The 12289-nt window shown below is 49.5% G+C and overlaps 1 protein-coding gene across 27 annotated transcripts in view; it reads right to left on the reverse strand.

The window, feature by feature from the left end:
- FBRSL1 (fibrosin like 1) overlaps positions 1-12289 on the reverse strand; it is a 464112-nt gene that overhangs the window by 148856 nt on the left and 302967 nt on the right. For 2 of the 27 annotated variants that reach the window (XM_071816122.1, XM_071816121.1), the window contains exon 1: positions 3092-3109. The exons of the other annotated variants lie outside the window; for them this stretch is intronic. In XM_071816122.1, coding sequence (XP_071672223.1) covers positions 3092-3094 — 3 coding nt within the window. In that variant the 5' untranslated portion in view covers positions 3095-3109. Of the gene's footprint in view, positions 1-3091; positions 3110-12289 lie in introns of those variants that run through there. 27 annotated transcript variants of the gene reach the window in all.

A 12289-nucleotide genomic window follows, 5' to 3' on the forward strand; every position in this document is an offset into this window, starting at 1 on the left:
TCCTCCTCAGCGCCAGCGCTGGTGTTCATGGAATGACACAGAAAGGCTGCCCCAGCTGTTTTTTCCTGAAAACACAGATGTGTATCTCTAGGTATCTCTCCCAGTAGTGCAGTAGCTTAATAGAGGCCCATCAGTGGTATCCTGCACTTAATGTTTTAACCAGCTCATTTAATAATCTGCAAAAAGGAAAAAGCCTCTGCCAATTAACTGACATAGTGATTTGTTATCGGGGGTCCCAAAGGTAGAACACTACAAGAATAAGATATATGTACTGAGAGAACAAACTCACACAACCAACAATAACCTGTGTAGATAAGGCCACGCAGTCATTATCAAGTCGGTGCCCTCAGTCACTGGGCATATTTAACTCCAGTTCCCACAGCCCATGCTGTACACTGAGCAGGAACACCATAATCGGTTCATCTTTCATTTCCAAAACACGTTTGCTCACTCTTGTTTAAGCGGCACAGGTGGCCTTTGTGCACAAGCACGCCAGACCCGGCTTTCCATCCACCAGGCGCCTCTCAAAGCAGCCGCGCAGCGAAATGAGCCCACCCAGACCCGCTGGCCTGGATGCGGCAGAGGAAGGCGGGGTGCAAACACTCATCTTTTGAAATGATTTTAACAAACCGATGGCCCTCACACGTCCCCGGATACAAGGCGAGGCTTCCCTGCACCCCGGGCTGCCGTCCCCCCGGATCAGCAGCACCGGCTGCTCCGGCAGGCGCTGCCTGCAGCCTCTCTGCCGGGAGAGCCGTTACCTACGCAGGCACGGAGCAGCTCCTGCAGCACTGACGGCTGCTCTGCTGGGTGCTTCGCCTTGCACTAAGCTTGTTTGCATTAACTTTCCAAATAAATGATAAGAGGCACAGGCATGGGCAGCAGAAAGGCAAACCTGTCATCACTGGAGTAGCTGCCTGGCTTCCTATATGTATATGAGGAAGTATTGTTTACATCTGTGCAAGCGCATACACACGCAGGCTTTCCCGCTGAGCAGTTTAACCAGTCCGACCCTCAGTACAACGTATTAGCTCATGGCGCTCCAGCACTCGCCCACCTTCTTGCTATCGTGGTTTCAAGCTAAAACCAAACTCAGGCAGGAAGTTCTGTGTTCTGCCCATAGACTTCGCGAAATTTTGTCAAAGAGGTGAATCAATGGCACTCTGTTCTCACCGAGATGCAATGCTGACAACACTCCAGATTCTAATATGAAATACTGATGACTATTATATTGATTATTATGTTGATTAAAATGTGGTTGATTGTGTTGATAATTACTGCATTTTACATACATGTAAATGCTTAGAGCCTGGGCCCGCAAAGAGAGTTCCCTCAAGTGCTGCCCAGACAGGCGGCAAGAGGAACATTGATAAAAGTTCTGCTTTAAAAGTTCCAGGTTCCAAGAGTTAAGGGAGTCCTGTGCTGGCAACTGAAAACTGATCTTCCAGACCTCACAGATATACTAAAAAAATCCAAAGAGCACCCATCAGCACAAACATTAAAAGGCAGATTAAAATACTCCCAATTCAATGTGTTCTTCTGAATAATGACTTTTAAGAAAAAATCACACTACTTTCTGGAGCCTGACTCGTGATTTTTAACCGTCGGGGGTTTGGCAAACCGCTGGTGTAAATCTGGAACCGCTCCACCGGTGTGACTGGAATTGCACCCGTGTAGAGAGCAGGAACGGGCCCACATTTGATCTCAGTAGCTTGATGGGTTAAAATTCTGCACTGCCTTTGGAACACAGCACACCACCAACAGGTAATGGTCAGCCATTCGGAGAGGCACTTCGTCTGCTGCCGGGGCCTGCAGGCACTCCCAACACGAGCGGATCTGTCCCAAGTGCACGACGGGGCTGAGGATGCTGTGGCACAGAAACACAACCTTCCGAAGTCCCACCCCGCTCCCAGACTTCATCACTCAGAAACATCCCTGTCCTCTTGGCAAGGGAACAGAGACCGGCAGGAACGCCTCTAAAGGTTAAACACGTCAGCCTGATGTTAAAACATGAGCAAAAGGGGAGGAAAGAAGAGCGCAGGCAGAGGAGAGCACCACAAATCAGGCCAGCTGACTGCTGAGCAGCAGAGGGAAAGGTGTGCGCACCATTATCTGGGGGGGAACGCGCTCCCCAGAACCGGCACTCACACCTGGCGTCTGCAGGGAAAACAACCCTCAGAATCAAAAACCCTCAGAGCTACGTTTAGATGTTGTATCAGGGAACGCGGATCTTGGCAGCAAGCACCTTACCGATACAAATGATGGAGCAGCAGGGTTATATGAACATGTCTGTCTCCAAGGCCAGAAGAAAAGAGAAGCTAAAATCTCCAAGGTCCTTTTCAGAGGAGAATCATAAAAGCTATAGACTGCATTTCCCAGGTATCTTGTATCGTGATTAAATCTGTTTCTAGCATTACACCTTCAAGAAACATCAAAGGTAGGCAGGGAGGGAAGGAGGTACACGCTGACTTCCACTAATTGAAGCAAGCTGAAGCCTCCAGCACCTTCTGGGTTCCCCAACGTCTCCCTCTCTATCTCAGCATCTCCTCTGCCCTCCCTGCGGCCGCCCTGCCCCAGCCCTTGCAAAAGCGAGCGCATCGGGTGACCGGCACAACAGAGACGCCTTTTATAGCCGCTTGGGTACGGGAGGAATAAAAACATCCTAAATCTCAGTATGATCACTGGCAGAAACTCGCCACCGTTCTTTCATTGTTTCATTTCCATGCCTCACTTCTTCTGTCTTTAAGAAAGAACATCAAAGAACGTGGAGGTTTAGGAGCCGTTAACAACACGCGTATCAATACCAGTGTCAGCGAAACACCACATGCAACTCATCCCAGGAACAAAACCTACCAAAGCTGTACTGGGAAAAACTAGTTTCTCAGCATAACTGTATGTGCAGAAAGGGTTTTTGCCATCTCCTCCTGCCCCAGACAAACCTAATTAAGCTGCTAGAACCTGTAGTGTAAAGGTGACCATGGCATCCCACGTGGGGCTTTGTAATAACCCGACTGACTCGTGCAATGCCACTGAGAGCATCGTGGACCCTGCTCTCAGCTACACGCGCGCACTGGGGTGCCTCTTTTCTTACCATTTACCTTCTCCAGCGTCTCTGCTTCCTCTTCCCGTGCATCCATGCTTTGATCACGAGCTCTCGGGGAGCTCCCGGGCAGCGCCGGCTTCCCCGGGGAGCCCACGAGCCAGGGTCCCACCGGCCTCTGCCGAGGACGCGACTTCCATCCCCTCGTCCCACCGCGGTCGTGCGTTGGCAGGGGAGAGAGCTCCTTGTAAATGCCTCCAAGGCTCAAGCACAACTTTGCCTTTGATGCTTAATAAAGTTTTGAAATCAAAAGCACTATGTAAATGTTGTTGTTATTATCAGGTAGGTGTGCTCTGGTTTTCTTCCAGAGAGCTCAGCTGCTCACAGTGGCTGGTGTTGGAGGCAGGTCTTGGACGTCTGACTTTCAGCTTTGCAGGGAGAAGACTGAGTTAAGAGCTTGGCACACAGCAGCAGAAGAGGATGCGATCTGATTTGGCAAATTAGCCCCTGGGATGATGCAGTTGCCATATGTACCCAGGTGCCAAATTTCAAATGGAGCAGAGTGACCTGCCCCTGACCTTTGGCTCGAGCACCGAGTGCCCTCTCCAGGGGGCCTCCCCAGCCTGAAGCCTGTTTCAGAGCTGTGGAGAGAGTGAACGGATTCACCTGGGGGATATTTACAGCACAACATTTGTTTTCACTTATGCTGAAATCTAAGGAGAGTTTTGGTAGAGTCCCCGCATGTCCCCCATTCCAACAACAGGTTCTGCAGCTTTTCTTACGCAGGTGCCGGAGGCCTCTGGAACGTCCCTGCGCCCACAGCTGTCTGATGAACTCTGTTCTGGCCAATGGTTTGTCCAACCTGGGATTTTTCAAACAAAAGCAAACATCATCTTCTTTCTCCCCGCTTACCCAAGACACGACAGTGCCAGACAAGGGGCTGCTACTTACGAAACCCCCCTGTTTAATAAATATACTCAAGAAGTTTACAAGCAGTATGGTAAATAATTTAACCTACACTTTCCAGAAACTGAATGAAGCTTCTTTTTTTTTATTATTTAAATCCCTGTATTGCAGACTACTCATTAGCTTGCTAATTAAAAACAATTGCTTAGTGAGTCATCAGATGGCAAGTTAGACAGGTTACACAGAAGCATGAATGTCAACCAGAGGCAACAGACGGAGATTTCTGAACTTCAGACTGGCACCGTGATACCCAAACCACCGGAGCAGTAAAGAAAGGCAAGAGACGGCGAGGAAAGGTTCAAAGGCAAGGCAGATTAGTTAAAATAGTTCTACGACACAAAAAACCCTTCAGATCTTTACAGCCCAGTTCAGCAGTGAGCAGTCCCTTATGCTCAGAAGGCAAGCCCTCTGTGGATACTCTTTCACTTGGCTCCTGGCTTTATCATTTCAGTTGCCTTCCATCCGTTTGTCGGAGCACCCTGGTACGGACACAAAGCCAGAGCTGAGCTCGAACACGTCCCACTCTCCTGGAAAGCAGCGTCACTGCTAAATAAACTGCTTTCCTTTTTTCCCAACCCAGCCAAATTCAGGTGGTTTGAAAACTTACTCAGCAGTACGTTTCAAGTTGTAAAAGCATTCAGAGAAAAGCTGAGAGACCCGAATGCGGCATTGCAGGCCATGCAGGAGGCCTTGGGAAAGGCAGCAGTACAGATAAACCAGGCTTCCATTTAGTCAGCTAGCAGAACTACATCTTTATTTTAAAGAACTGGGTCACTTCTGAAATGCATCATTTGTTTAAATTATAGGAAATAAAGGTTTACAACCAGGGACAAGCTTGGCAAACCTTGTTAACAAAAACCAATGGTTTGTAGGACCTGCAGAACCTGCTCTCTGAAAGGCTGATGCAGCAGCACAAGGGGAGAAGGCTTTGCTAACCTGTGCTTCTGTCCAAGTTTCACACACAGAGAACGTCTGTTTGCACCCTAAAACACACACCGGCAGCTGATAAACACAATCTTCGCACTTTAGGGTGGCTCTTTGGCTCACACAAGATTTAACACTACTTTTTATGCAGTCTCACCCATTTCACATGCCATACAACCAGGCATGAAAAAATAAATCCCTAAAGATGCAAAATAAAGGATTTAGGAAAGCGTTGGGCAAAAATACCTAGGGTAGTCCACACAACCCTAACTTAGCTCTCCTTTGCACGCGTGCTTTAGTTGTGTAGTAAAACCCTCTCTGTTTCCAAAATCCGGCTCCTCGATGTCCTCGGTCCCCTGCGGTCCCTCCCGGGCGCTGGTTCCCGCCAGCACACGGGCCACGCCTCCCCCGGCAGCCCCGGCCGTCGTCCCGGCGCTGGATGCCAGCGGGCCGAGCTGTGAGTGCGGACGGGACGCGCTTCCCCGTCTGCCGGCCGCTCCGCGCCCGCGCTTTGCCGGCAGCGAGGAGGAGACAGCAGTGGAGAAGCACCCAGTCCGGAAGCGTTTCAGCTGAACCCCACCCAAATAATTCAGTCTGAAGAAGACGCCCAGCAATGAAATTTGCAGTGACAAGGTCTGGCCAGATTGTAAGCACATGGAAGCAGAGCTTCATGGTATAAATTCTAAGACAACCTTAACATCTGGTTTTCCTTCCTGTCCTTTTTACAGGAGGGTGGGAAAGACCTCTGTGTTTTGTGACTTTGAGAAGAACAAGAAGAACACGTCTCTCAAGCTCCCCCAAAATAAACACAGATAATTTGTGTAACCAGGATGACAGTAAAACTTGTCAGTGAGAAGCTTCCAGCAGAGCACGAAGTCAGCTGCGCCCGGCATGAAAACGCTGTGCTGAGATCGGGCAAGATTCTCCATACCGGCTCACCTCTAGAAAATAACTCTGAACTTCACACTTACAAAACCACACTGAGACACAAGCATCTTCGACCTTGCCTTGGCAGCTTCAGAAGAACGCTGGGAATAAATCATAGGAACAAACAAAATACTCCTGAAAGCTCCCACTACGTGGCACAGACTGGAGCAGGGGCTGCACTGAAGCACTGATTCGTGAGCAGTACCCTGAACCTGCTATTGTAAATGTCATTTCCCAACACCTCCCCATTCCTAACAGCCAGATAAAGCTGCAATTAAAGAAGTAGGAGTGCTCCACAAGCCTTCCCTGCCTGTAACAGACCCACATCCAGCTATTTATTAGGTAATCCAATTACTCTGATGTGACCTTTCTCCATGCATTTATGTCTAGTCAGACAAGGACAGCCTATCAACCAGGGTGGTTTTGTTACGATGCAAACACCCGTTCCTTTAATAACAGAGGTTATTGCGAAATGCAGCCACTGAACAAAACATTGCATCTCCTCTGCATCTCCCCTGCTCTCACTGTTCTCCAGTCGTTCGGAGAGCAATGCCCTGAACAGGCTGAGACCGGTCTCCTGCGCCCGCTTCTCACACGGCGCTTCCTCGCGGGCCCGCAGCCCTGGGCCCAGCTCCATCTCACCCGCAGGCCTGCTGCACTATTCTCCTCAAAATTCTCCCTCTAGCAACGCCGCTGATTGCAGCCACACCTCTCGGTATGGCCACGTTGTCTTATGGGACCCCTTTAGAGCGCACGCATCCCTCCGTGCTGTCTCCCTGGAGTCGGCCTTTGTGTCAAGTACGTAGCCCAGTGTGGATCCAGTCCTTGGCTGGAGCTCCTGGGGCTTTGACAAGTAAATAACACAAGGGTGATTTCCAGCATCACCCAGCGCAGCCTTCCTTGGAAATCAATGATAAAGTGACTATCGAAGCATCTGAGCCACAGCCTCTTCTGCAATGAGGGTTCAGGAATCTCTTGCAAATAGACCCACGAAAGAAACTCGGAAGAACTTGCATTCCTCGCCAGTGTGCGAGGCAAATCCCAGTTTACACTCCATTCGAAACGGGCTCTTTCAAGGGGTGCAGGGCTTTTGCTTGGAAATATGCTGAGGGAGGACCTTGGCCCGTATCCCTTGACCTCTGATGACAGAGATTAGATAATGAGTGCATGGAAGTGCTTCCAGCAGACGGGGTGTGTTCTGAGAAGCATCCTAAAGAGCATGTATCATGGCAATACTCAGCATACAGAATTCCCTGGAGAGATTGCCCAGTGAGAAGAAAAGGGTTTGGCATGCCCCTGTTTGTTACACCTCTTCCTGGGGTACAGAACACTTCCCAGTTCCCTCCTGCTCTACAAAACGCTGCAGGCTCCCGAAGAAACCTGCAGCTCTTGGTGCTCAAGGGTCACTTCTGAACACCCTTTATTCCTTTCTTTTCAATATTTTCACACTGTGCTGATAAGATAAGACCCAAAAGCTGGGGCACAAGAGAGGAAGGCACGTGGGTGTAGGAGCAGACACATTTACGGCTACGTGAAAATGATAAAACTAGAGCCAGTGAGGGAGTTTCTAAGTGGGAAGGATCACCCGTAGAGAGGTTCGCAGGCAACATTTCTCGTTAAAAACAATAGGCTTTTCTTTTTTTTTTTTTTTTGGCACTGTTATGCTACATGGCCCATAAGTTTGTATAGGAGCCAAAATTTTGAGGGACAGTCAGTTTGTCAGCCTGTGCTTCCCAAAACACTTCAGCCCCTTCTCGTGCAACATAAGTATTAATAACTTGGTAATCACTGCTGCTCAACACCCCAATGAAGTCTGCAAACCAGTTAATTGTGCTGCACTAGTGAGAAACAGGTATCCAGGCAGGGTTCGCTTCAAATAGACACAATTCCCTATGCAAAACACAACACTGCAAAACATAAAAAGCTTGTTTCATTAGCTAAAGCTTTTGATGAGCTATGTGTAGAGGAAACGCAACAGCACTTGTAGTAACTCGGGCAGAGTTTTTGCCACGCTTCTGACCAAGTCTGTCCAGCTTCACACTCCTCTCCTCTAATTGCCCACAAGCACTGTTACACCTGTGGGTCTGTGTCCAGCTGTCCAGCTGCACCCCCTTGTCCCCGCCGTGCCCCAGCGTCTTGCTCCCAGCCCTCGCCCGGCTCACAGATCCACACAAACCTCTGCCCACCCCAGGCAGCTTCTCCAGAGGGAGGAGCTACCACCTGCCCGCTCCGTGCCCCGAGGCGCCGCGGGCCGCAGGGGCTGGAAACATCGCAGCCCGTCCTCCACAGCCCTGGAAACATCGCAGCCCGTCCTCCACAGCCCTGGAAACATCGCAGCCCGTCCGCCCACAGCCGCCTGCCAGGAGCAGCTGATCAGCACAGGAATGCCAGGAATCAAATCATGGCGGTGGCTCCAGTGCCATTCCCCCACCGCAGCACAGAAGGCCACCAGGCAAGGATTACCTGGGACGATTTAATTATGTGTGAAAACAGCTGCAAAGCTTTATGGGGTTTTAGGGTTGTTGTTCTTTGGATGGGAGGGGGAAAGCAGAAGGAATGAGACACAGAGCAGGCTGGCTGGGATGGCCTGCGGAGCCAGCGAAGCACGCTGTCGCGCACATGAGCAAAAGATTAAGGACAGAGAGATACAAAGCCGCTTTTTTCTCAAAGCGTTTGCTTTTCGTGACTTGTCACCTGGAACGGGGTCAGGGTGACCCGCTGTGTCTCCCACACTCTTTGTGCCACAAGAGGTGACGGCCCATTGCCTGCACCCACCTCTTTACCCTCCAAAAAGGTTACTTTGCCACGATTTACCTGTAGTTCCATGTTAAGAGGGAAAGGAGATGTGCTCCTGCTGATAGCAGATGAAATCTCAGTCATATTTAAATTAAAGAGAGCTTTATTACTGCGTTCAGACCTGCCAGAGTTTCACCCGTGAGAACACAGTGTCTGGAGAACAGAAGGCAGCAAAGTCCAAGGAAAAACTCCACATTAGCTTTTAAACCACCTTGTCTGAGATATTTTGCCTTCCTCTATTCCATTAGAAGGTCTCTGTGCTTTGCAAAATATCTGTAGAGGAAAATAAACCACCACAGAGAACACTTCACCTGGAATTAACTCTCTCAAGGCACGGGAGGGCTCATCAATGCACTCTGCAAGCCGGTTGACTTAAGGACTCCACCACACGTCTCGCACAGGAATTAAAAGACATGTGGTTCTTGTTTGTTTTTGTTTTCATTTCAATTTTATTTCTGGATTCTACTTTGCTTTGTAAGTTATTTTTCTTGCATGACAAGCAATATCCAATTATTCATGCACTGTCTTTTTTAAGTTGACATTGTGCCCAAGCTTAAGACCACAGGATGCTTCCTAGAGCTTCAATGAGGTCTCCCATACTGCTGGCTTTTAAAAATTAGTACATACTAAACCTAACACACATAAACCAAAGCACACCACTAGTGACATCAGCCGCAGTTCTGCCTCCACGTTGTGCATGTGTTTCTCTATGCACAATGATGGCTCCACCCTGAAAACAATGCGTTCAAGGAAAAAAACAGGGGGTTGTGTGATGGGATTTCCAATGGAGCCTGAAGGAGTTCGGTATCCCCAGACTATAAAGCAAGTCCAGAGAACAGAATGCTTAACATCTCCAGCCTCCTTTGAATTCCCAGCCCCTCTGAACCCAGAATAAAGCAAGCCTGGCCCGTAAGCAGGAACCCGCTAATTAAAGAGAAATGGGGCTTATTTGTCTCGGTTTCTGAAGTCGCAGTTCCCCACTCCTGCAAACACAAGTTTCTCACCAGTGCTTTTCTGCCCCGGGGCTGTGACCCAAGCAGCTTAAACGATACACAGGTTTTGGTGAAAATCTGCTCCTTATTTACTGGACTTCAAATGTGCAAGCAATTACTGAATGGGACTCGTTTATTGAATAAAAGTATTTAGGCATTATGTTTACAAAGGCCTAGAAACATTAAAATCCAGTGAAAAACAATTATTTTTACAGAATACATCTGCAAGCAATATGAAGTCATTTTGTTTTTGTAAATTTCTCTGTAATAGACTTATTGTTGATGTGGAAAATGTTCACATTGCAGCAGTGAATTATTCTGAAATGCCAAACTTAATAAAGGAGAAATTATTGCAAATACTATCACAACCCTTAAGGAAAAACAAGCCAGAATACCAGTGGTTTCCTGCCCGGTCGGTCCTCCCAGATTGGCGGGCTTCGTCAGGCTCGTCAGAGCCAGACAAACGGTTGCTTTATTAGGGGCTGTCAAACCAACGCGAACCCGGGCAGCAGCCGTTCCTGAGCCCGCAGGACCGCGCGGGGCCGGCGGCCACGGCCGACTCCGCAGAGCGGCGGCCGCGGGGCTCCCCCTGAGCCGCCTCCCGATGGGGCCGGGATTCCTCCTGGCTCCCCAGGTTTTGTTGTGGAACGCGCCTGAGAGAAGAAACTATTTCCAACTATTTAATTCAAGTCACTGCTGTTATTTTTAATGGAGAGCTCTGAAGCTCAGCTCACAAAGGGTAATGAGAAAATAATGTTTTAAACAACATCATCAGAGGAATTAGGGCATGGACTTGAACTACATTATCCGATTCTCACCGCAGAGTTATTTTGCCCCCCCAAATGTTGGCTCTTTGCAGTGAAATGATGAATGGGAATTTTGCCTAAGGTACAAGCCTGAGACGCAGCCACAACCAAAGGGCAGGGAGCAGCGAGTTTCGGCCATCGGCCCCAAGACACGGTTCCTTGTGTCACCGCCCCCGGAGCCCCAAGCACCCGACGCTGGTGGGTTTGCCTGTTTGGGAGCCGGGAAGACCGAGGCCTCATTTCAGCAGAGCACTGGGGCACACGCGATCCGCCGTCCCTCAGCACGTGCTCGAACTGGGGCGGGGACACTCGGGTACGCAATTGGAGCTGAGCACTACTTGGTCTTCCTGCTGAACAGAGGGGAGAGGCGTGCTGCCTTGGGAGGTCAGTGACAACACCCCCTCTTGCACCTCCGCTGAACCCATCGTGTGTTGGTTCTCTGCACTGAACAGATTTGATTTGCAAGGCAACCACAGGTCAAAAGGGAAGGTGAAAGGAGACAGGGCACGGAGGGAGGAGGAAAGCTGGAAATTAATACCCAGGATGGGTCTAATGAACACTGGGGTTTACAGGCCCGTTTGAAATGTTTTCACGCACGGCTATTATACAGAATATATTCAGCTGAACAGCCCCAAATTGCAGTTGGAAACTGTAAGACCGCCCAGGCAAGAACTGTACTGTACTTCTGCATCCCTTACATCCACAGCACTGCAAACCGGCAGCACAGACAGATCAATTCAACACCAGTGATGCTGCAGACTTGCCAGGGAGATGGGATGTACTAACTTTTGAACCTCATAAGGTGGCTGAAAACCGTCCTTTTTGGACTCGCCCTTCTGTCTGGTTTCCACCGTACATCATCACCTATTGTCCTGCCGTGAGCCCATTTCCGACGTCTGGGCTGTTGATGGCTGTTGGCGACGATGTATGAAGCAGAAACAACACCAGAGTTGCAGAGACTCCAAAAGGCTGGGATAACTACGAACACGGTTTTGACTGAACACATACACACGGGGAGCTGCCACTTCTTCCAGCCTTGCTCTCCCTCTCCAGGACCCCTTTTTAATTTGTTGCTGTTGCACAAATCCTGTCTGTGTGTTAAGAGTTCGAAGGAAACAGCCATCCAAGAAACATCTTGATACTCCACTACCTTTAGAGACACTTTACCGATGAAGTTATGAAAACAGAATCTAATGTCTTAGAAAGAATAAGACTTTGAATGTAATATGTAAAGCTTTATGACCTCTTAACAAAGCAAAACCAAAACATATTCCAGCTCAGCTAAAGGTAATTACTTTGTCAGGAATCGTCTGTCACCAGCAGGGACGGTTCGGGTGTAGGAGTTGGTTTTGGCTCAGGCAGCACATGGTGCCATCCAGACTCACATAGAGGCTTAGAGCACAGAGCTGAACAAGGACGCCAGGAAGTTTTGTCCCACAACACTTTTAATTGATTCACTGTGGGACCACCGGTACACTGTGTTTTGTCCGAGCCTCCGTTTGTTCAGTGGAAAATGCTAATAATGATGCTTGTTCAGTTTCCTAACAAATTTTGCATAAAACTTGCTCACAAATAATTTCTGCATGTTATTTGTACTTCAGGAGTGACCATGAGCTATTCAGCCATCTCTTCGGGAGGACACAGATCCTGAGATGTGCCATTTGCAGTGACACGAGCCACCCCGGCGCAGCCCCCGCGCGGTGTCTGGCCGGCCCTGCGGGGAGGAGCCCCGGGCAGGCCCTGCAGCAGGAGCGCGGCACCGAGACCGGGGGTGCAGCGCAGACCAGCACGCAGAGCGACGAGGGACGCCGTCAGGCGAAGCCAGGGGTGGGACAGGA

Source organism: Patagioenas fasciata, chromosome 17, assembly GCF_037038585.1.
Source record: "Patagioenas fasciata isolate bPatFas1 chromosome 17, bPatFas1.hap1, whole genome shotgun sequence".
NCBI classification, from domain to species: Eukaryota; Metazoa; Chordata; class Aves; order Columbiformes; family Columbidae; genus Patagioenas; species Patagioenas fasciata.